A 25,216-nucleotide genomic window follows, 5' to 3' on the forward strand; every position below is an offset into this window, starting at 1 on the left:
CTGCCTGCGTTTTTGCTTTTGCTCTTGTGTTCCCAGATTTGGTCATCATCTCCGCTGCGTATTCTGACATGGTATCAGAGCCTAGGCTCTAGATAGGTCTTGGGATTTGTGTGAGCAAGAGGGGGGCTAGATTGGTGGACTGTTTTGGGCTGATCGGGAAGAGAAGAAGCAAGAGGAAGGCGGGCTGATTTGCTGGACAGCCACTTGCAGGTTTTAGTTCTTCTTTGTTCCCACCCACCCACCCTTTCAGAGTACATCCCCGCTATGGCAGATCTGTTTGAGATGGCCGAGAGACATGTGAAGATCCCGACACTCCCCACGTTCCCGGTGGACCGTCAGTTGGACGGGAGCAACTACGGCATATGGAAGGTGATGATGGAATCCGTTCTGGAGTCCTACGATCTCGCCGATTTCGTCGTTGTTGGTGTTCCACGGCCGGAAGTAGAGGAAGGGGAGTTGCCGTCAACCCGAAAGGACCGGGAGGCCCAGACACAGATGTGGGATCGCGTCAACGCCAGGGTCCGTTCGTTTATTTTCCTCAACTGCACACCGCAGGTAATCAATCATGTAAAGCATATGACGCTGGCCAGAGGTATATGGCAACATTTGGCCTCACTTTACAACAGGGTATCGCCCATGAAGAGGATTTCCTTGGAAGTACAGATGCGGGTTATGAGCCCTGCAAAGTCGTCGACGATGCGGGAGCATATTAACAAGCTGCAGGCTCTTCAGCAGGAAGTTCTTCAGGCTGGGAAGGAGATATCGTCAGAGGACATGGCCATAACGTTGCTGTCACATTTGCCCTCTTCGTACTCAGCATTTTACTCGTCTTTGATTACCAGTGGCAGGCTCAGCACCATCACGTGGGAGGAGCTTGTGCCCATGGTCCTGGACCAGGAGGAACGATTCACGAACCCTCCTCAGGGTGGAGGTTCGGAGGCCTTTACTGGCCAACGGTCGAAAGGCCGTAACTCGGGCAAAGGGAAGGCTTCATCGGAGAAGTCTTCTGAGAAGAAGTCCGACGCTGACCGCGAGAAACTGAAGGCAGAGAGGACCTGTAATGATTGTGGCGAGAAAGGCCACTACTGGAGACAGTGTCCCAAGCGGAAGACCGAGAAGGGTGAAGACTCCTCAGCAATCATGAAGACTCCGGCTTTTGTGCACCTGGAGGTGATGGACACCGATGCTTCATTTTCTTCAGGCAGGGAGGAGATTGGAGGACTCTCCGCCACGGATACTCGGGAGTGGATTCTCGATAGTGGTGCTTCCAGGCACATGACTCCTTCCCGTTCCGGTTTACAGGATCTCTGCAGGCTTTCTGGTCATATTCTTACTGGGGATACGTCCACTATCCCAGTTCACAGTGAGGGCAGGATGGAGATAGTTCCCGATGGCAGAGGGGGGAAGCATTCCTCCCAGGTGTTGTATGTTCCGGCACTTGGTTTTCATCTGTTGTCAGTGCATCAGGTTTGCAAGACTGGCGTACGGGTGGAGTTTGATGAGCATTTTGTTGCTCTCCGGGACAAAGCAACAGGCCAAGTGGTTTGGGAAGGTGGAGTGGAGAATGGAGTCTACAGGCTTTCAGCACTCTCTCTCCCAGGTCCTCAAGATTGTGATGAGTGGCAGTGTAGTAATGGCTACTCAAGTGTGGATACGCTGCAGGTGCGGGCTTTCCGAGACCAGGTGGTGGATAGCTTGCCAGTAGATGGCAGTAGTTGGCAGGAACTTTCCAGTACTGAGGTTGGTAGTTCTTGTGTTCGTGAGTCAGAGGAAGCTGAACAGGTCACTTATGCTCTGATGTCTCGTAGTGTTCGGGACATAGAACTTCCAGTAGTTAAGGATGTTCTTTCCACGGGGACCTTTCGAAAAGCCAGGCAGGTGACAGGTGATTACTTGCAGAAGGAGGTGGTTTCTCCAGGCTTTGTGGTTCCGGATTCAGAGGGGGTGGTTGACAGGTTTTATCAGGTTTCCAGGACTTGCTTGTGCACCGTAACAGGTGTTGATCCTTGTGAGCAGTGTGATGTCTCTATGACTCAGAAGCTGTATGGTTCATTGATCTGGTTGATGGACACCGGATTGGACGGGAGCTTCCTGATGAGGCAGTTGAGCTCTTGGTTGCAGATGTCTCTTTGTGAGGCAGGATTGCGTTTCCTGTGGTTTCTGCGGCATGCGAAGGATCATGGACTCTTGTACACAGGAGGGGGATTCTTGGATGGAGTCCGACTCCACGGTTGGAGTGACTCGGTTTGGGGAGGAGATCCGGACACGAGGGGATCTACTTCAGGCCCAGGAGCAGTTTTACGGAGCAGGAGGAGGTTACATTGCAGGTTTGGGCTTCCACTGGAGGAACCCATGGTCATCCAGAGGCACTTTGTTCGTGAACAGATCGTTGCTGATGACATCTTGCTGGAGTTCTGTTCGACGGAGGACAGTACGGTGGACCTCTTCACAAAGTCGCTCTCTCAGGATTTGCTCAGCGGCACCCCAGCTCCCAGTGGTTGGTTACACAGCCAGGAGCTGAGAGGGGGTGTTAGAAGTCATCTCCTGTCTATTTGTATACACCAAGGCCTCTGTTGTGGGTGTGCCCGCCCGTATATCATTTTTCCACACTCCCCGTATTTTTTTCCTATTTTTCCCATTTTTTCCTAGTGGCTGGAGGGCTGCCAGTTGATGCCAGGAGCACTCTGAAGCTGGCCGACTGCATCTGTATCAGTCGTGGGCTGTCTGAGTGCTGGCCGACTTGTTCTGTCCAGGCGTGGGGCATCAGATGCTGGCCGACTGCTATATTCAGCAGTCGTGGGAGTTTTGCTCAGTCGTGGCCCTTTCCAGTGCTGACCGACTGCCCTCATGGGCTTGTATATATTGCCCCCCATCCTCCTCCACTTTCTCATTCAGTATCATTTCTCGGGATCTTCTTGTGTTTATAGAGCAGAGTTACACGCCTACATCTGTCTCTCTCTTGTGCTGTTTTTCTGCCTGCGTTTTTGCTTTTGCTCTTGTGTTCCCAGATTTGGTCATCATCTCCGCTGCGTATTCTGACAGGATCCACCCTATTCCTAAGTTGGAACTTTCAGCCCTAGGTTGGGGACTTCCACGACTCTATGTTGAGACACGCTTTGCATGTGAATGATCCTTTCATTTGACGAGTGGTTGAAGTTTTGTAGAACTAAAAGATGGGCCAAAAATCATGCCCAAAGCTACTTTTAGAACTTACAAAATTTTATTGAAGTTTTATAACTTAAAAGTGTTCACATACACATATTAATGTGTGTGAATACCTTTAATGTGGGCACCAATCACCTATGGCAAATGGGCACCCACTCCTCATGTTTTGGCCCAGGCACCCTCTATTGGGCTGGCTTGGAGTGCCCATGCACAATTTTAGCAAGTGTGGCCTCCAATGGTGGCTGCCTGCTCTGTGACACTTGGCCACCATACCTTGCATGGGCCGACCACCTCACCTACCACCCTCTCAAATGGCTCACCTAGGCGCCTTCTCCAACACCCTCCACTAAGCTGAGGGACCATATCTGCACCTACTAAACGACCACGTGCATACCTGCTGTACGGATCTAGCATGTCTGCACTATCGCAAGATCTCCCTAAACACAAGCAACAAGACTAAAAGCAAATAGAAGGGGTTCAGGCTAGCTCACCTCCCAACCGTAGGTCTAAATCCATAGACCACTCCTAAACCCTTGAGGCTAAGTCTTCCGTTGACCATGTCTCAGGCCTAGGCACAAGCCTCCCGCCATCCGACCACACCGGTACGATACGGTCCTCCACACAATAGGCTCACCCCACTTACATAGTCTCAGTCAACCTATAAATAGGCTGACTCATAAATGGCTATATCTTATTCGTTAACACTTATAAACCTTAAGCCAAGTAATCACAGCCTGCTCCACTAATCCTTAGGGTCCCCTAACCCCAGATTAGGCCCCACTAACCGTGTGGTTAGTGTCAAGTATGAATAACTAAGCGTGGGCTCCTATGGTCACTAACCTACACCCTACCTTGCATGGGCCACCCACATCACCTACCACCCTCTCCAATGACTCTCTCATCTAGGTGCCTTCTCCAACTGCCGGTGACCTATACGGCTGTGTGAACCTGCTGCCCCACGAGAGGTGTATTCCTTTCTCAAGTGTGAAGACCAAGAAGCAGCTTGAAGACATCCTTAACCTTGAGTGAGACTGGGCTTGGCTTGAGAGATCCACACAAGGCTAGGTGTGAAGCTTTGGAAGAGTCCCCTTGATTAGCGACTTGGGTGGTGGTTGTCTATACCCCTGCTAAGTCATTTGGGTAGTGAATATTACTCCCCTTGCTAAATGGCATGCTTCACCCCTACTTAGTAGCTTGGACTGAAGAAGTTTGTATTGTTCTCATGGTGCAAGGCACCCTAAAGCTTGTAACATCGATACTCTAATGGATAATATAAAATCCTTAGGAGGGTCGGCCTGTGCCGGCCCTAGTGTGCGTGTACTCTTTTTATTTGTGGTGTTGTCGACTTGGTTAAGTGCTCGTCTAGCATTTTTCTGATTAATATTTGCGTAGTCTCAAGATTAGTGCTCTAATCCATCGCATTAGAGAAACCCCGAGGTCAGTTCCCCCCACCCCACAAACCTCTTCCACTTTGCAGCAACCATACTAGGCGCTAAACATATACAAGGTACCTCATAAAAGCTCACCCTCAAGCCTGTATACACAGGAATAGTGCAAGTGCTCTCTAGGTCTAGGTTTTGCACAGTTTGTCTTGATACATAAATGCAGAAAACCCTTCTAATATTATACAGCCCACCAAAACTATGTTATAAAGGCATCCTGCGAACACTCAACTTTCCTAGCAATGGCAGTTAACCCCACTGGGGGAATTCTTCTGCCTGCTTCTTATCAAAGGATTTCTGTACCAATTCATGCTTCATCCGTGTCCTTACCAGATTGCCCTCACCTCAACACCTACTGCACCAAGGAGAGTGTATGCTACGAGGAAACTGGTGTCCTTTCTAAGGCTGATCTGGTCATTACCCTCAAATTAATATAAGAAAGATCATACACAAATTTAGGATGGTTAGAGGTCAGTCAAGAATTGTGTGACCACTCATTTGAAGATTGGCGAGATAATCCAAATTTATTGCCCAGGCTTTAAATCAGCTTTATTCAGGCTGGTAATTATATGAGCTTTATTATTGTCTTCTTTCCCAGCTTACCATAGCAACACAGAAAATTCAGTTTAAAGACAAAGGCAGATACCAGGCTCGTAATTATACTGCAGCAGTGTGCAAGTAGCTGCACCGACTGGTCCAAAGTAGTGGCTATTCGATCTTCACTGGCTCTTGTTGGTACAGCATAGACAACTCCAAACTTGTCAGCATAAAGTAGCCATCTGCCGTCGTGACTGAATGCAGTGGCACTGACCTTCTTATTCGCACGCCTGGCCACAACACATTACAGCAAAATGTCATGTTGCATGCAGAATAATCCATTCTTCTGAATCATTTCAACTGACATGTACGCTACTCTGGAGGCAGTTTTTGGGATTAAAAAGTCAATATTACACAGTCTTGATGCACAGCCAGGAATCAGCATCCCATAGCTTCACAAGCTTATCATCGCCAGCAGAGACAAACAGCCTGCCCATTTTATCAAATCTGATGGCTTTGATTGCATCCTCATGAGTGGAATCCTTGATGGCAACCGGGCACCTCTCCCTGCCAACATCATCAAAATCCCTATGATTGTGGCACGTATATGCAAACCTCAAAAATAATAAAAGCATCAGTTATCAGACTCAAAGGGCACACTTGTAAGACTTTTAAAAGAGCACAGAGGCAAAGGTTTGGCAGAGATCTATTTGGTGTCACAAAAAACTTTTTAAAATTTGTATGATCTCAAAGGCTGTGACACACCTCCCTGTGGTACACAGAGGGGATAGCATGTTCAGGCCCATGGGTAGGCGCAGGTTCCACACGGCAACAATGACACATGGCAGGTCGTGGACAGCAGGCCAACAACATATGCTGGCTGACGAGTAGCATTGGTGCATATAAATGTAGCCAAATTGTCATCATCATCTGCTTCCCTCAGCGTTTGACTTCACAAAGCGTTTTCTCTATAGGCGAAGTGTTAGCTAGGAGTATACAGAAGGTCACATGGCTGCAGTTGATGTTTTCACTCAACCGTATCCATTGTACTAGAGATTGAGTTGTATTACTTCATAAAATACAGACAAGAGTTTAGGACTCGTGTGTGCGATGCGTGATTCCGCTGCACTCTTGTATCTCTGAAAAAGCCTAGAACATAGGCACAAGTGTTCTATTAGTTGGTATCAAAACCTAGCAAACCTACAATTTTTTTTTTCCTTTTCTCACACTCGTGTGCGTCGACTCCTTGGATAGGGTAGAGTCCCTAGGCTCCACGGGTGCCACAAGTCCGGGTTTGGGAACAGTAATTATTTGGGTTCTTTATGGTATTTGTGGAGTGGCACAAGTCCAAATTTGGGAAAAGTAATTATTTGGGTTCTTTATGGTATTTGGTATTTGTGGTGTAGGGTGTCACATTCACAGCAGTGCCATGGCATAAACCTCAGCATATTCAGCATAATCCATGTTTAGGACAGCATTTAGGACATTAGCAAGGCTAATTTATGGGCTTAGGAGCAGTCGGCAGCAGGTTGGGCAGCAAGGCCACACGTCTGAAGAAGACAGCATTTAATGGTGAATATTCAGGTCATGGACAGAATCAGCAGGCCGACAGCATCTTCCGTTGGCCTCCCAGATCTATCCAAGCCTATATAAGCATAAGCGATCATCATTTGCATTCATCATTCATCATCAAGAATCTTTTGAAGAAGTTAGAAGTATAGAAGTCAAATAGAAGTGTCATGTGCACAGTGTGTATCTACCGTGTGCTACACGCACGCAAGACTAGTTTCGAGGCTTGGGGAAGCTTGGAGCTAGGCAAGCTGATTGACGAGCTGAGTTAGGGATATACTAACGGGCGGGCACCCAAGTATGGACGGGCAAGCGCCCAAGTATGGACGCCCGATGACCGGCCAAGAGCCTATAAAAGGGTGGCCAAGGTTAGTTATTGGGATATAGAGAGTCTTGCGAGTTTGTGAGAGCTCTATGGGCTTGGAGCCTGGATCTAGTGCAGACGTGCACCTGCTTAATGCAGCCGAGGCCGGCAGCAATCTTGAGGCCTGCGAGGGCAGCTTCGTGGCGGTATGGGACGTCGCGAGGAGGAGATTGGTTGGTACGTCAACCTAGTTAGCTCAGCTCGTGGCTCGGTGGGGACAGCCAAGACTGTGGGCTTGCCCACGGCTGTCATGGTTGGGAGGTGAGTCAGGCTTGCACCCCCTTTGTTGTTTATTCGTTTGTTTGCAAGATTCGAGTCTCGCACCAGGATCGATCACGAGGAGATCCGTGGGGATTTGACAGTGGTATCAGAGCATACCTCGTGAACGAGCAAGTCGGTAGGTAGAGAAGATGAGGTCGAAGAAAGGTATGTGTTAAAAAGCTTGCTGTTTTTCTGTGCATACTGTTGTTTTCACAAATAGTATGTGTTTTTCTTCATCAAAGGAACCCATGTTAATGGGAGGTGGTAGTCTAAGTAGGGTCGTTTGCTTTCCAAAGAAGAGAAGAGATTCGTTTGTGCAGTCACATGAACTACAGAGAGAGAAAACAGAAAAAGCACGTAGCTTTTGGCCCGAACGAGAGAGAGAGAGAGCGAGAGAAAGCGAGCCAGGCGCACACTGCAGTGTTGATCGTTAGGAGCTGCTGGTCGTAAAGAGCTCTACGTGTAGGCAAAGGCGGCAGCTACAGGCGGCCAGGCGCCTAAGGCCTGCGTAGCCAGTCCAGGCAGCGCCCAGGCCAGGCCGGCCAGGCCGGCCAGGCGCCCAGGCCCACGTGGCCTTGTGGCCACGCCTACACGGGCTAGCGCAGGCGCAGGCTGGCGCGAAGGTACCGGCGACACACAGCTGACGACAGCAGGCGACGGCAGGCACTCGGGCGCCGGCCGGAAACCATGCACCGGCAGTAGTCGACGACGGCAACGCAGGTTGACGTCAGCAGACAGCAGCACACCGACGGCTCTAATCCAGGAGGAAAGAGAAAAAAAAAACAAGGAAAGCATACGCCTTTTTTGGGGCTTTCGTTTTTTTTAGTTTAAATTTTGTTTTAAAAGTTTACAAACCCCTCCTCCAAGGTTTAAAAGTGTTTTTTTTTTTAAGAATATAGAATATATATATCCATATATATATATATATATATATAAAACACAAAAGCAAAAGCCAAACATAGCTTTTGGGAGCTTTTAGTTTTTGTGGAAACCTTTATAAACCCCCTTAAGTGGGCTTCTTGCCACACATCTCTCGAGTTTTCAAGCTCTCAAGCTCTCAAGTTCACTCGCACTTTTATTGTGCAAAGATCAAATTTTCTCCTCTTACCCTCTTCACGATGTCGACCGGAGCCCCTTGTGGAACGCGAAGACTTGCCGGCTACGGAAGGTACCGATGCCGATCTTTTTGACGATTTTGTGTCAAGATCAGATTTCCAAGAGTTCAAAGCAGCTCTCGAAGCTTCTTCGTCGGAACGTCAGGCACAAATCGCAGCCCAGATGCAAGCTTTGCAGAACTCCATCACTCTATTGACCACTACCCTCTCTACTTTCTCGGGTATGGATACCTTGGCTTCAGCTTTAGGCCCCAACATTACTCCGGAACCGTTCGGGAGCGAGCAAAAGCAGCGCACCAAGGAGATCGTGGACACGTGGCTACATAAGTGGCAAGTTCACTTTCAGTTTCATCCATATGATGATGGAAAGAAGATCCAGTTAGCAGCAGGTTTCCTGTCCAGCAAAGCTTTGCTTTGGTGGAAGGAACTCAACCCTAAGCCAACGACTTGGGCACAATTCGAAGACATCTTCAAGAAAGAATTCCTCAAGAAAGAGGATGATTATGATGTTGTTGCCCGGTTTTCAGCTTTGACCATGACCTCGCAGCACCTCACTTATGAGGTCTACCTCCAGAAGTTTAGGAACTTGTAGATGAAAGCTACAAAGATGGATCCCACTACTCTTTTGGGATTTTTCGTAGCTGGTTTACCAGACTCATACCGATTACAGGTTAAAAATAACAAATGTAAAACATTGGACGAGGCCATTCATTCAGCTCGTATCTATGATGATACAATGGTCTCTTCCAAGTCGAAACCCGTTACCGAGCAGGGAAACAAGCATAAAAGAAAGTTCTCCGCACCTATGGCTAACACGACTGAAGGCAAGTCTTCGGACCAACCTTCGAAGAATTCAAGTTCGACACCAGCGAAGAAGAAACGACTCCTTAGGGCTTTAAAGCTCAAGAAGGAAGGACGTTGTTTTATCTGCGACGAAAAAGGACACATGCGTAACGAGTGCCCAACGCAAAAGGATACCAAGACAAACGCAGGACCCAAGCCAAAGGCAGCTAACCAGTTGTCTTTGACATGTACGTCAATTACTGTACTTTCTCGCCCTAGCACTTGTTCTGATTGTCTATTCAATTCTAAAGTATTTGGCTTGAATGATCTTCTCCGAGTTTATGGAGAAGTGAATGGCCATAAGATTCACATTCTTCTAGACCCCGGCAGCTCACACAACTTTGTTGAATACAAACTTGTGCAGAAATTGAGTCTTGATACGACACCCAGCGATCATACCTATGAGGTACGCCTACCTGCGGGAAGGCAAGTTTGGGATCGAAAGGTGGAGATGCTTCCAATCCAGATTCAGGACTACAAAGACACTTTGGAAAGCTATGTAATGCATCTAGAAAATATAGACTTGTTATTAGGAATTGAGTGGTTTAAGACTCTTCAAGTCCAGATAGATTGGTCTAGTCATATTTTTTCTTTTCAGCATAAGGACACCCAGTATAGTATTTTAGGTGATTGTATTCATCCCTCTCAGGGACCTCTTGTAAATACAATTGATTTTGGAAATATAATGGATTCTTCTTTGTATACCGCTTTCCATTGTGTATTGATTCCACTTTCTTCATTTCTCATACCTTCCATGGATGTCAATGAATTAAGTGTGTTTGAAAGCAAAGAATTACAAAAGATACTTGATTCGTTTCAAGATGTATTTCCTAAGAAATTGCCATCGGGTTTACCACCTCAACGGGCAGTAGATCATCGTATTGACTTGATCCCTGGTGCTCATCCTGTCAATATTCCACCTTACAGGATAAGCCAAGCTGAGGAAGATGAGTTGGCTAAACAACTCGAAGATTATTTGAGGATGGGCCAGATCCGTCCAAGTAAATCACCTTGGGGTGCACCTGTGTTGCTTAGGAGAAAGAAGGACAATACCTGGAGAATGTGTATAGATTACAAAAGATTGAACAAGCAGACCATTAAGAACCGTTATCCTCTCCCTAGATCAGATGACCTGATTGATCGGTTAGCAGGAGCGAAATATTTCACGAAGATAGATTTACGTATTGGCTACCACCAGATACGTATTCATGAAAGGCATGTCGAAAGAACCGCCTTTCGGACTAGGTATGGCCATTACGAGTTTCTCGTATTACCTTTTGGGTTAACCAATGCTCCAGCCACTTTCCAGCAAATGATGAACGATCTTTTTCGTGAACATTTGGGGATATTTGTGGTGGTGTTCCTTGATGATATTTTGATATATAGTCGTACTCTTGAGGATCATGTCAGACACCTCACGATTGTCTTATCTATTTTAAGACAGAATCGACTACATGCTAAGTTAAGTAAATGTGAGTTCTTTATGACCGACATCATTTACTTGGGACACAAGATCACTCGAGATGGATTGAGCATTGACTATGACCGAGTTCAGAAGGTTCTGGACTGGCCTATACCGCGAACAGTGAAACAACTTCGTTCTTTTCTCGGTTTTGTAGTTTTTCTTCGGAAATATGTGCGGGAGTACTCTCAGCTCACACTACCGATGACCGACTTATTGAAAGGTCGTGGACGTAAGTCAAATCAGCCTATCACTTGGAATAACGATTTGGATATGGCCTTCAGACTTTTGAAAGATAAAGTCAAGGAAGCACCTATCTTAGCATTACCTGATCCTAGTCGGCCTTATGTTCTTGAAACTGATGCCAGTGACTATGCTATTGGGGCTGCTCTATTTCAAGATGGTAGACCAGTTGCTTTTGAAAGTAAAAAGCTAGACGACACTCAATCTCGTTGGCCAACCCTTGAGAAGGAGCTTTATGCTGTGATTCATGCTCTCAAGGTTTGGAGACATTATTTATATGGCTCCAAGTTTGTGGTATTGACTGATCATCAGCCAATCAAGTATGTGTGTGATGCGGATGATTTGAGAGGAAGGAAAGCTCGTTGGACGGAGTTAATGCAAGATTTTGATTTTGAGATCCGTTATCGGAAAGGATCCATGAATACTGTTGCAGATGCGCTTAGTCGAATTAGAGAGGTGAATTCTTTGTCGTTCACCGAGATTTCTACTGACTTATTTCAGTCATTGAGAGGGCTTTGCAGGACTCATAGTTATTTTGGTCCATTTTGGTAGAAGATCCAGGACGGAAGCTCATTGATGAACGGGGATTTTCCACAAAAGAGAGCTAGAGCATTTTACTGGCATGGTTTGGCCTGAAAGATGGCCATACAACATGAGCAACATGGGATTTTAATATTTATTCATCAAAGTGACTCATAACATTTATAAATCGGTGTGTTCACATATCATTAACGATGGGCTGGACATATTATTATTTTTGGGCTTGGACAGGTGGACAAAAGGAAGCACCTAGATGAAACTTGGACATCAAGCCAAGAAAAGCATAAAGTTGATATTTTTGGGCCAACACTTGGAGTACAAGCCAAGGAAAGCATAAAGTGAATCTTTTAGGGCCAAAACTTGGAGTACAAGCCAAGGAAAGCATAAGGTGGATATTTTGGGCTGGTTCAACCACTTCTAGTCAAAAAATGGAAAAGCACTTAAAAAATAGAGCTAGTCGACTCTATTAAAGCAGGTTTGGGCTGTTTTATCATCATGCGCATCCCTCCTGGAGTTTTTCTCTCTTCTCTCTACTTGCCATTGCTCCAAAGATGCTACAGGGCTGGTCGACTTCCTCCATAGATGCTGACAGGGCTGGCCGACTGCAGACTCTCTCTCTCTCCTCTGTTGCGCTGGCCGTACAACACACAGCCCTGTCTTCCCTCTTGCACAGGCTGTACAGCACCTCCTCTACTCTCTACGCTGACTGTACGGATGGTACAGCAGCTATACAGTGGTCTTGCAGCCGTACAGAAGGCGGTACAGGTTTTCACAGCAAAGGGGTATTTTTGGCTGTTTTTATGGACTGTTTTCAGGGCTGATTTGAGAGCTCTTTGGGGGCTGATTTGAGGCCCAATTTTGGGGCTAATTTGGCATGGAGTTCAGGGCAGTTTTTGTCTCCGTACCGGGCTCATTTATGGATGGTTTATGAGCTGATTTATGAGGACTGTTTTGGGACAGTTTTAGACAGCTCCTAGAGATGTTTGTATCTTGGCACTGGATAGAAATCTGGGCAAGATCTGTGCTGATGCTTTGTGGAAAATCCGGTGTTGTATGCACTTGCACCTTGGTATCTTGTAAAAGCTTCTATGTGAATAAAGAAGTTCCCACGGGGAGCCGGCCGTTCCGGCTCAGTGCGGTGTTATTGTATTATTTAAGGTTCTTCCGCTGTGTTGTGATGCTCTGTCTTTCGTATTTGAAGTGTTGGTCTATTCAATTGTTTCGGGTCCCCTATCGGTTTCATTGGTATCAGAGCTTAGGCTTTCTCGGAAGCAAAGGCTTCCTTCCAACAATGAGAAAGAGAAAAGATCAAAAGTGGGGACTTCAGTGATCAACAGCTTGGCTATTGGGCTTATGGAAGCAGTCATGTGTCTAGAGCATGAGCAGTAGACAGCTTGGCACAAGGATTTATGGATTCACAGAATTGATCCTCGAAGTATGGACTTGCCCGTGTTCAGCAGTCGTTCCATATGGACTACTCTGGATTTTAAATTAAATTTTGTTCAAGCAAGTTATATGGAGCTATATCTCAAGGTATCTTATGTGTATGCTGAGGAGGTTTTTATTTTGGCTTCGCGACGAACCTAGCAAAGAAAAGCTAAGTATACTTTGAGTTTTACCAAGTTGCTCCTTTTTTTTGCTAATATTTGGAATTTTGTACATGTTGAACTCCCTTGTTGACACAAGTGGAGAATGTTTCTCATGTCTACCTTGAGATGTGTTTCAGGAAAGTTATTTTTTTCTGAAAGGCGTTGGAAAACATTTTTGATTCTGGAAAAGGCTTTTCTATGATTTTAATAAATAGTTTATGGTTTTGGTCGTGTGTATTGGAGGCTCCTTGCAGTATGGGATGCTAGAATTATCGCCTACACAAGGATCTCATATGGGGAACATTCTAGTGGTATGGGACGCTAGAATATGTCACATATGCGGTTACAAACTATGAATTATTTATCAATATCATGGATTGGCTAATTCTAGTCTATGTGTTGTTTTGAAACCAACATGGCAGGTATTCTCCGCTCACATGGTTGGTCGAAGATATGCATGGCTGTCCTGGACATCAGTGTGCCAGTTGAGCTTCCCTAGCTTGTGTGAACATGTGCCTATTTTGGCGACTTTGCGAAGAAGGATTTTCTCACATCAATCATGCCATGGCACATCCCTTTTGCATGTATGTGGATGGATCCCCGAAAGAACTCCGGTGTGAGCCCACTGACATGTCAACAAGAGTTTACGTCTTTTGCATGTATGAGGACGGATCCCCAGGAAGGACTCTGGAGTCTGGTGTGAGCCCACTAACATGGCAAGAGAGCATGTATGGCTTGTGAAGCTTGACATGACAGAACATGTGTGGCTTCTAAGGCTTGACATGGTAACATGTATGGCTTGTGATGCTTGACATGGTAACATGTATAGCTTCTGAGGCTTGACATGACAGGACATGTGTGGCTTCTGAGGCTTGACATGGTAACATGTATGGTTTGTGAAGCTTGACATGACAGAACATGTGTGGCTTGTGAAACTTGACATGACAGAACATGTATGGTTTCTGAGGCTTGACATGACAGAATACGTGTGACTTGTGAAACTTGACATGACAGAACATGTATAGTTTCTGAGGCTTGACATGACACAACATATGTGGCTTATGAAACTTGACATAACAGAACATGTGGCTTCTAAGGCTTGACATGACAGAACATGTATGGCTTCTGAGGCTTGACATGGTAACATGTATGGCTTGTGAGGCTTGACATGACAGAACATGTATGGCTTGTGAGGCTTGACATGACAGAATGAGGCTTGACATGGTAACATGAATGGCTTGTGAGACTTGAGATGACAGGACATGTGTGGCTTGTGAGGCTTGACATGACAAGACATGTGTGACTTCTGAAGCTTGACATTACAAAAAAAATAGTTCATAACATACGTTTAGCATACGCATACGCATCGGGTATGTGAGAATGTTTCGAGTATGTTTCAAGCCTGGGCCGAGTAACATACGTGACCAATATAATACCTCATAGAAAGGACGAGATTTAGACAAATAGATACAAATATACATTGTAAACTCAAGCTCTCCAAGTTCTATTATAAAAACTTCCAAAGTTAAAACATTTAACAAGTTACATAAAGGCTCATTGCTTACCCAAGGGTCAAGCCTCAAGGCTAAATAGTGAAAACTAGATAAATCAAAGCACAAGTTGTAACTTGTAGCAAACAAACATCCATAGCAGAAATTTAAATACTACTCTAGAGATAAAATACTTCATGAAACTTGGAACTTTGAAGAGCCTATTCTGTTGTATTCTCATCCCCTTCTACTTCTTCCTCTTCATCCTCATGAGAGGAAGAAGAAGAATCCTCATCATCATCATCTGACTCATCATCCACATTTTCCTCGATGCCTCCAACATTTGTGGTTGTGGCTGTCCCAATGTCATCAGGCTCTTGCATCTCCTGCAAAGAAATCAACCTTTCATCATCTTTTTCCTTGTTGATCATGTCCAAGGTGATCTCCATCTTCTCAAACCCTCGAGCCTTAATTTTTGTGATGAGTCGTAGAATAGTATGTATATAGACCAACATTTCTGTATTGGAGGGCTTCAACCTGTTTCTTCTCTTAGTATGAATGAGAGAGAAAGTGCTCCAATTTCTCTCACATGGAGAGGCACAACTCCCTTGAGAAAGCACACGAATAGCAAGCTGCTGCAATTTGGGAGTACTTGCACCAAATGTCTCCCACCATTTGACTGCTTGGTGCATTCTCTTCTCCTCTTTTGCAAGGGCACAAGAGAAAGAACCCCCCTCTGATTTATACACATCCAACTCATCAATCAAGATACCCTGTATTTCTGTATCATATCCAGTATATCGCTCTATGACCGTCATCCATCCATCATGTGTCACCAGCCTGGACATTTCCCAGTCTGAAAGGGGTCTGGTGGACTCCAGGATGTTTAAATGTTTTAATATGCATTGATGGTATCAACAAGTGTGTCAAAGGCCCTAGTCCCCCGGGCACCCGCCGCCGCGAGTTTCATCATGCACTTCATTGTCAGACTCCTAACCCTTCCCTCTCCAAATGGGATGCAAAACAAAACCTGTAGCATGTAAAGGAGAATGCATCATGTTCCATCTATTAACACACAGATTTTGAACATCTGCAAGCTTGGTTGTATGAATGTCCTGCATGTTTTGTATCTTCTCCACCATGCGGTCTGTTAGCTCATAAATCAGCCCCATGGTTGCTCCTTCTCGATCTGCTAATCGAAGAATCTTCAAGATGGGTGCACATATCTTGACAATCATCTTGGCATCTTTCCAAAAAGAGGGTCCTAAGATTATTCCTGTAACCTCCTCACCTTTGACTGTGTGGGATGTTTTCCATTTCAACCACTCATCAGATACCACCATCCTCCTTAAGCCATTATAAACTTTCTCATCCAACAAATTGGCCAACACTATAAACATGTAGGCAAATCGAGTTTCAGCAGGCTTCAAAAGCTCCTTGTTGCTACATTTCCTGAAGATGCTAAGTGCCTTTTGTTTCCTTGTGAATGAAGGTCACAATCTTCCTTCCTTGCTCCAACACATGCTCAACCCATGGCAAGTTGCCAATGTCCTCAAACAACAAGTCCAAACAATGGCATGTACACCTAGTGTAAAAGATAGATGGCCATTCTTGCTCTATGAGCTCTCCTGCACGCACACAATTTGATGCATTATCCATTGATACTTGCACAACATTTGTTGGCCCCACATCAAGAATTGCATCTTTCAAAATGCCAAAAATGTACTCTCCTGACTTGTGTTGTCCACTTGTGTCAACAGACTTGAGAAAGACAGTGCCATGTATGGAAGAAGCAAGAACATTAATAATAGGTCTCCGCCTATTATCCGACCATCCATCACAAACTATGGTGCATCCATATTTCTTCCACTTCTCTCGTATCCCCAACAAGTCTTTGTCAATGCATTTCACCTCATCCTTCAATTCCTTCTTATGCAAGGCATCATATGAAGGAGGCTTGAAGCTAGAACCCACATGTCCAATAGCCCGTACCATTTCAAGGAAGTAAGGACTCTTAACCTTGAAATGCGGGATATCCTCTGCATAATTGACCCTTTGTAGAGACTTTATGTCTCTTGCCTTCAGGCATTGCATCTTCACCCACAAAGGAGGCTGAGGATCCACCTGTTCCACCCAAATCTGCAACTTGCTCATCAATTAGTGCTACTTCTCCTTGAGGCATCAAACCAACATGCAACCTTCTACATATGTCTTTTGCACTTTCCGAGGCATTGTCACATGGGCCAACCCCTTGGCTTGTTAGACGCAAGCTGTGTGCCCTTATGCGCAAAGGGCCTCCATGGGGGCAATATTTGCACTTGCATGTGAACATACCCCTGCCAAGAGACTTAATGACGGTCACATGCTCCCATTCTAAGCCTTTAGGTCTGCCCATTTCTCGAAATTCCTGGGGCCTACAATTTGCAAACTTGCAAGAAAAAGAAAAATCCATGAGATTCAAGGCCTTTGTAAATACCTTTGTAAATATTACACCATGTGTACACTGTATATACTACATAGATGATATGTGAAACTTGAAAGTTGATAGTACATACAGGCTACAGGCTACACCTTGGGGCCTATCACCTATGTACTCCCTAGTCCCTACACTGTACAGGCTACAGAATGAGCACACCGGTGACTGTACAGCATTGAACTTTTGAAGTACAGCATATTGATACAAGTACTGTGGTAGATACTACATAGTACAAAGTTCAAACTAGTAGTAAGTACTATATAGTATAGTCTAGTGTCTAGACTCTACAGTACAGTGTGTACTGTACAGGCTTACAAGTTACAGCACTGTAGGGTTAGGGTTTCGAAAAGCATTGAATACTTGTAAGTTGTAGGCATTGGGCAAGTACAGTCTAGAGTCTAGACTCTACAGAAACAGAAATACCTGGGTCCTGTAGGCTGGCCGCTGTACAGTGTACGTACTACGATGTAGGCTGACCGCCGGTTGCTAACGTTGAAACTTGAAAGTTTCGAACTTCGAAGTGCAGTTGGGACTCGGCGACAGCTTGCAGGCGCACTCGAACTTCCAGGCGGCACTCTTCGAATTTCCAAAACCGTGAGGCACTCGAATTTCGAGGCGGTGCACTCGTACGGTTTTTTTATTTAAAAAACATTAAAGTCGGGACTCGGGGCTTTCAAACCTTACAAAACACAAAAAAAGAAGGCAAAAAAAAAAGTCACGTATGAAACTTGTGTTTCATACGTGTATGGTACAAACGTTTGCAAACATTTGCTTCCACAAGCAAACGCGTATGTTATGAACTAGGGACGAAACATGTATGACTTATGAAGCCTAACATGATGGAACATGTGTGGCTTATGGAGCTTGACGTGACACTACATGTATGGCAAATATAGTGTGACATGATGACATGATGTGCTTTTCTTCCAGTACATGTATGGCAGATACAGCCTGACATGATGTGCTTTTCTTACAGCTGACATGACAGATACAACGTGACATGATGACATGATGTGCTTTTCTTACAGTATATGTATGGCAGATACAACTTGACATGATGTGTTTTTCTTACAGTACATGAATGGCAGATGTAGCCTTACATGGCGTGATCTTTCTCAGGACTAGCAACCCTAGTTCTCACTTCGTACTTATGTTTTGGGAAGGATTCAACATCCCTGAACATTCAAAAAAGCGGCTTATGGATTTATACATATTTGGGACACAGTTGGCTCTTGTGCTTGTGTCTAGTTATTATCTGGCTTATGGATTTATGGATATTTGAAACACAGTTGGCTATTGTGCCTGTGTCTACTTATTATCAGAGTTGTTGACTCAGGATATGGATACAGTTTGTTTCTTCAACTGCATTGCATTTTTTCCATCTTGCATTCCCTATGCACAGCATTCTGTTTTTTGTGTTTGGGGCACATGTATGAATGAAAACCCAAAAATGGGCATTCATGCATGTGAAAACCTCTTGCATTGTGGCATTCTTCCAGTACCTCTCAAACCCAGATGCCTATACTCTGGTCTCAAATCACAGGAATCCTCATCTTCAACAATCAATTCTTTCTTTCCCCTCATCTTCTCTCATGATCCCTTTTTGGTTTGAGAGGGGGTGTGTGAAAATATACCCAAAACGGGTATTTAACCCAGCCCAAAAAGGGCCACGCCTTTTTTTCTAGCCGACTCCTCTGCTGACCGACCAACACCTCATATAAATATGAGCCCCCGCAACCCCACCCCCCCCCACCCCCCGATCAATGATAATCATCAACCCACATTGACTTGGCGCCCTCACCTCAATGTGCGTTTTTTCCTCTGCGTTTCATCGCCTCTTGCTGGACACATCGTGGACTGCACCACACTCAGTGTATTGCCACCTCCTGCTGAACAGATCACGGACAGCACACACTGTGTTTCGCCGCCTCTTGCTGGACAGAACACGGACGGCACACAGTCGCCTCCTGCTGGACAGAACACGGACAGCACCACACAGGGTGTTTCGCCTCCTTCTGCTGGACTGAAACAGGTCGCCCACAAAGCATATGAAACAAGTCGCCCACAAAGCATATGAACTGGCCTACAAAGCACAGTTCTGCGTTTTTCATCAAGCAATGATTAGCCCAATAAAGCGCCTACATCAGTGCTTACTTCTAGGCGCTCACATCAAGTGTACTCCTGGATTGGCGTCTGCATTTTTGGGATAGCAGCCTTCTCTGCTTATTTGGAGTCTCACATAGAGCTCCTGTACTGGACTTCATCTTTTATATACACATCACCATTGCATGCTGTGTGTTTTACTCTGATCTTTCATATATTTGGTCCTTTGGTCTCTTTTGCCCTCACAGAGAAGCATGTAAGAGAGATTTATTTTGTTGCCAAACAAATTCTCAAGCTTTGTCCATACCTCATTTACTGTCTTGTGTCGAAGTCAATGTGATGCACAAGTTTGTCTACCAATCCCAACCCTATGCATGCCATTGCTTTTGTCATTTTTGCCTGTCTCGGCTACCACCGCAGGCTCCATAAGGACACCTTCAAGCTTCGGCTCATCACCCTTGATGATCTTCCACAATCCTTCTCACATCAAGAGTAAGCCAGATTTTAGGCTGCCACATAGGAAAGTTAGCACCAAAGGACCTATCGAAGGAAATGATGCCTCTGTTGAGATCCATGGTGGTAGAAACTGATGACAGCTAAAATATGGCCTTCAGCAGCATAAGAGATGCAAGTTGGAGACGCTACAGAAGAGATGCAAGAAAGGGAGCCACATTTCGACGCAATAGGCTTCAAATTTGAAAAGCCTCAATTTTTTTAGTGTTGCAAAGCTTTTAAATTCATGCTAAGTACTAAAATTTTCAAAAAAAAAGCCCTAATAATCTAAGTGTAAAAACATCAATTTGATGAATTTCACCCGATTTTTGAAGACCCCCCAAGACTTTAATGTTGATTTCTACACGTGGTAATGGTCGATTTGGTGGTGAGTCGGTGACGAAGCGGACGTGGTGCAGTGTGCTAGGCGGCTGTTGGCGCTCAACTCAGTTGACGGTGGCCAAGGGCACTTGTTCGTCAATAGCAACACGTGCCATCAGATGCTGATGGTGACAACATCACAAAATGAAGTAATAGTAAGGCACGACGAAGGCATTGACACTACGCGAGGGTGAGGGTAGCGCAAGCTAGTTAGGTGCTGGCCTCATCTTTGACATATCACATTAAAGGGGGCAATGACACACAGCTAAGCTTATGACATTCACACATAAACAGCTATAAGAGGTTACATCAATAAGTGTTCACACACACGTACAAGGGTTGTTCACATACAGACACAAACAAGGTACACGTACACAATGGATACACACACAAAGACTCTAAAATAACCAGCAACTACCACATGACAACTCAAAAGTTAGGGTATTGTGGCTAATGTCACCCCACTAAGGCTAACCACCTTAGTTCTCATATACAACGAAGCCTTCGGGAATGGGAGTTCTAGCTAGTCTCCTAAGTCTTGAACATCTCTAACCTTTTTTATTTTTTGAGTGTGTGCATGTATATATATAATGTGCCTTGCTTTACCTTATGCTTTTCTTTTCTTACATAATGCAAAACCTACTTTCAGTGTTTCTAACTGCACCTCTTTTGTAGCCCTTGAGAAGATCTTTGAAAATTCTTGAACAAGCACTCTTAATTATTGTGTTAACAATCACCAACTAAGGGCTTGTTCATGAGTCATAAGCCCTTGTGGCACAACATTTTAATAAATACGGCAACCCCACTACTACTATGTTTGCATAGGAGTCCATATCATAGTTGTCAAAACGAGAAAGAGAAGGTGCCTTGGCATAGGTGAGAATGGCATTGGACCCCAAATGTTGGCCAGCCACATTCCCATGTTTGCTTTCTGTCTTGAAAATGTTTGGGCGATTGGTGTTTGCATTATGTCGATTGTTCATCTACTATTCAGGACAAAAGCCTTTTTCATTTAGAATACGGCATCACTATATCTACCAAGAGCACTTGTCCATGCTTGCTTGCATTATTGGCCTACGCTCTCAATGCTCACAAGCCGGCTCTTTGCCTAAACTGTAAGAGTTCCATGCCATGTCACGGTACCCTTGAGGTTGGTCAGACACAACATGGGGCCCTAAAATTGCCAACGAGCTACATAGATTTCAGCCAGCACACCACAGACAGAAAAAGGAAGGGGAGAGGCACAAGACAGCTATATGGAACTCTGGACAATTACAATTTATATCATCTAACGCTGGGTCATCCACCAATCTGGGTGCTGTGGCTTGTGCTGTAGACAAGTGCCCCTTGCCCTAGACTACCCTCAAAGGCATGTTTCTTTTGCTGTTGCACAGCCATAAATCCTCTTCCTAAACCATAGCTCAAGGCTCTTCTTCACTGCTCACAGAATCTACATTACCCCTAGCCTTTAATTCCATATTTAGAACACACAAGCCAAATTTGGAAGAAAGAAAAAAAAAAGGGGGGGTATAGTAGCCGTTGGAACAGAGGTTAATTTTAAATGTTTGGGATTTTCTTGTGGTTTCTGTCACTCATGTGATTAAGAATTCTTAAGCATGGATTTCAAGATACTCACTGGATGTTGAAGATGCGAAGCTCGGTTCCAACGGCCACCACCACATATCTGCCATGGGGGTGCAGCGCCAGAAGAGCAGGCGCCACCTCCCTGCTATTAAAGGTCTCTTCTTGAGCTTCTTCTTCATCCATGGCGATAGCGGAACCCTAGACCTTAGTCGTGTTGTTGATACTCAGTGTGATTGCGTAAATATAATACGTATATATAATATAATACAATATAAGTATTGTGTGAATATAATACGTATTGTGTAAATATAATATATGAATGCAATCATACGACCATACATAATGTTTCAAATTGAAGTAACTAATTAATAATGTCCAACTTATTTGTGGCTTATGTTGATCCAAAATAGTTCATATATTTCGAATAACTTGCATGGTTTTTGGGTGCTTTGAGTTGTGAGTGTGCCACTAGCCAGATGTAGTGGATGGTGGGACTAATCATGTTGTACTGGATAGTGGAACTAAATTTGAGGTTGTATTAAGTGAGGCGGCATTGTGAAAATGGTGTGCAATCTCACTAAATGGAGATGGCATACTCTACCATTGGGAATATTTTGTAACTTTTTCTCTATGGTTTGGAGGTGGGCTTTATTGATCTAATATAAGATAGATAGAAATTTTATGAGATGCCATGTGCAAATTAGTATGTCGTGACATCTTAGTATATTAAGGTGGCGTATATAATTGTTCGTATAATTTGGCAATGGGCTTTTAATTCTTTACAAGCTACATAATAAGAGTAAAGGAGTTAACAAAATTCTCACCAAAAAAAAAATTGTCATTTAGTTAACTCATAAATCTATTTGAAATTTAGTTTGGAATTTGTCATTTATTAATCTACATTGCAAGCTACGATTAATAGAGTAACACTTTATATTATTCTAGAATTTCATATTTGATTCTTTCCTTAATTTTAAAGACTACTAAGATGAGATATTTAGCAATCTTGTGAGATGTTGTATGTGCATTAGTTTGTTGTGACTCGTTAGTGTATAAGAGTGGCGGATATAGTCGTTCGTAAATTTGACGATGGACTTTTACTTCACTACAAGCTACATAATAAGAGTAAATGAGTCATAAAATTTCATAGAAATTTTTTGTTGTGTCATTTAGTTAATGTATAAGAAGGTTTATTCCTAAAGCTTTGAAAAGTATCTTTTCCTTGAATTTATGGAGCCCTAATAATTATTAGCTCGCAAACAGAGCTGAACTCACACACACACACACACACACACACAAAGCTCAACGACAAGATACATCCATAGTTACACAAATATATAAGTCATCCAACAGCTTGATCATAAGTAATTATGTCAAATGGTTCTCCGAGATCTTGTAGACTGAGCTTTGCCCTAGGTTCCATTGGTGCAGAGATTGGTTTGCAACTTTCCATATTGAACCTTTTGAGCGCTGCCTTAATGTACTTAAACTACTTAATGACTATGCCATCATATTGTTGTACAAATTGTATACCCAAGTAGCAGTGCAAAAGAACAAGATCTGATATCTTAAAATTTGAGGTAAGGTCAGCCTTAAAAGCTATGATCAAAACCTCATTAGTGCCACTTAACATCATGCCATCTATATAGAGAATGACAACAAGTAAATCTTACTTGTTCTTTTTGACATATAAAGTGCTTTCTACAGGACTATTTTGAAATCTTTGTACATTCAAATAGGCATGAATCTTTTGGTGCTAAGCCCTAGGGGCTTGTTTCAACCCATATAAACCTTTCTTAAGCTCGTATACGTTTGTTCTTGACCGAATTGTCACCATTCAATAATATTGTTTTAAACCATATAAAGCTTTCTTAAGCTTGCATACCTTTTTGTTCTTGACTGGATTGTCACCATTCAAGAATATTGTTTTAATGCCCAATTGGTACACTTTCCATCCATGGTGGGCTGCCAAAGTACTAACAAATCTGATAGTTGGTCATACGGACAGTGGAGGCAATAGTTTCATTATAATCAATCCCTTTCTATTGGGCATATCCTTTTGCGATAAGTCTAGTCTTAAACCTATCCACCTTTCTCTTGACTTTATAATCAATCCCTTTCTATTGGGCATAGCCTTTTGCGATAAGTCTAGTCTTAAACCTATCCACCTTTCTCTTGACTTTATATTCAATCCCTTTCTATTGGGCATAGCCTTTTGCGATAAGTCTAGTCTTAAACCTATCCACCTTTCTCTAGACTTTATAATCAATCCCTTTCTATTGGGCATAGCCTTTTGCGATAAGTCTAGTCTTAAACCTATCCACCTTTCTCTTGACTTTATATTCAATCTGGACTACTCCTCCTATATTAATAAGCTAGTAGCCTCTCAAAGAAAGCCAAAGGGGAGTGTTGAAACCCAGATAAGATTCATACAAAGAGTTAAGGGTGATGTTAACCATTTCCCTATTAGGAATGATCTCATCAATGTTAAGAAGTTTTGCTCTTAAGTCCTACAACTTTATTAAGTCTTCATTCATGGAGACCTTCTCTTGGATTTTCTCATTATCAAGGTATCTTTTAAGAAAGGCAACTCGTGCATCATTTTTAGCTTGATACATAGTCTCTAAAGTGTCCCAAGCAAGTTTAAAAGTTTTGCAAGAATGGATATGCATAACAATATACCTTGTGATAGACAAAGCAAATAATTCTAAAGCTTATGCATCATTAGAATCCCATATTCCTTGATTAATTGTAATTTGAGGGGCATGTGTCTAGGTATGTTGGCTTGGTTGACGATCATAGAACTTATCTGCCATGTGCTAGGTATGTTGGCTTGGTTGACGATCATAGAACTTATCTGCCATGTGTCAAGTTCAAGTAAAGCAGTGTCTTAACAACCTCCTATCCTCCATGTGTGGACTGTTGAAGAAGTGGGGAGTTGATGATGTGATCCTTGATGGAGTGTGACAAATGTGGCAGCAGGAGACACCAATTATAGAAGAAGCATGATGATGCCTGCGAGGTACAGGTGCTGTTTGAAGTCGTTAATGTTAGAGACGACTTCGACTGTTGTTGAAGTCGAGTCGCCTACTGTTGGAGATGAATTATTGGAGACAAACTGACTATTGTGAAAGAAGTTATTAAAGCTTCAAAGGAATGAAAGTTGAGAGAGCTATTGCTGCTATGAAAGGTATTGTTGTAGAGCACCAAACCTGTGGAGGCTTCAAAGTTGCAAGAGAAGCTTCAATAAAAGCTTGAAAAACACCAAATACCAACCTTACTTTGATACCACTGCTAGCTCACAAACAAGGTTAAACTCACACACACACAATGCTTAATGATACGAACACAAGGGTGTAGAGTGTGAGAGAGAATGGCTAGCTCAGAGGGGAGAGAGATGAAGCTCTCTGTAAGTACAAAGGAGAGAGTACAAATGAGCAGTAAAACCCTAACAAACTAATGCCCCCACAATATTTCAGTAGCTTATATACAGCTTTTATAGACTATCTGTAGAAATGGTTGGAAGTTTTCATTGACAATTTGTGTGGTCACTCCAAGTG

The 25,216-nt window shown here is 43.9% G+C and overlaps 1 protein-coding gene and 1 pseudogene across 2 annotated transcripts in view; both read right to left on the bottom strand.

The window, feature by feature from the left end:
• Positions 1-21,900, bottom strand: part of TRM82 (Transducin/WD40 repeat-like superfamily protein) — a 58,029-nt gene extending 36,129 nt beyond the window's left edge. The window contains exons 1-3 of one of the 2 annotated variants that reach the window (XM_086821039.1): positions 21,709-21,900; positions 5,559-5,711; positions 5,254-5,434 (exon numbers count right to left, since the gene is read on the bottom strand). In XM_086821039.1, the coding sequence (XP_086677165.1) occupies positions 5,254-5,434; positions 5,559-5,711; positions 21,709-21,839 (465 nt within the window). In that variant the 5' untranslated portion in view covers positions 21,840-21,900. The remainder of the gene's footprint in view (positions 1-5,253; positions 5,435-5,558; positions 5,712-21,708) is intronic. The other variant, XM_086821040.1, reaches the window with a different exon arrangement.
• LOC147623021 (uncharacterized) lies at positions 14,805-16,774 on the bottom strand (annotated as a pseudogene).
• Positions 21,901-25,216: the final 3,316 nt, after the last annotated feature.

The sequence above is a fragment of the Cibotium barometz genome, chromosome 27 (genome assembly GCF_041138505.1).
Source record: "Cibotium barometz isolate CiBa-2024 chromosome 27, ASM4113850v1, whole genome shotgun sequence".
NCBI classification, from domain to species: Eukaryota; Viridiplantae; Streptophyta; class Polypodiopsida; order Cyatheales; family Cibotiaceae; genus Cibotium; species Cibotium barometz.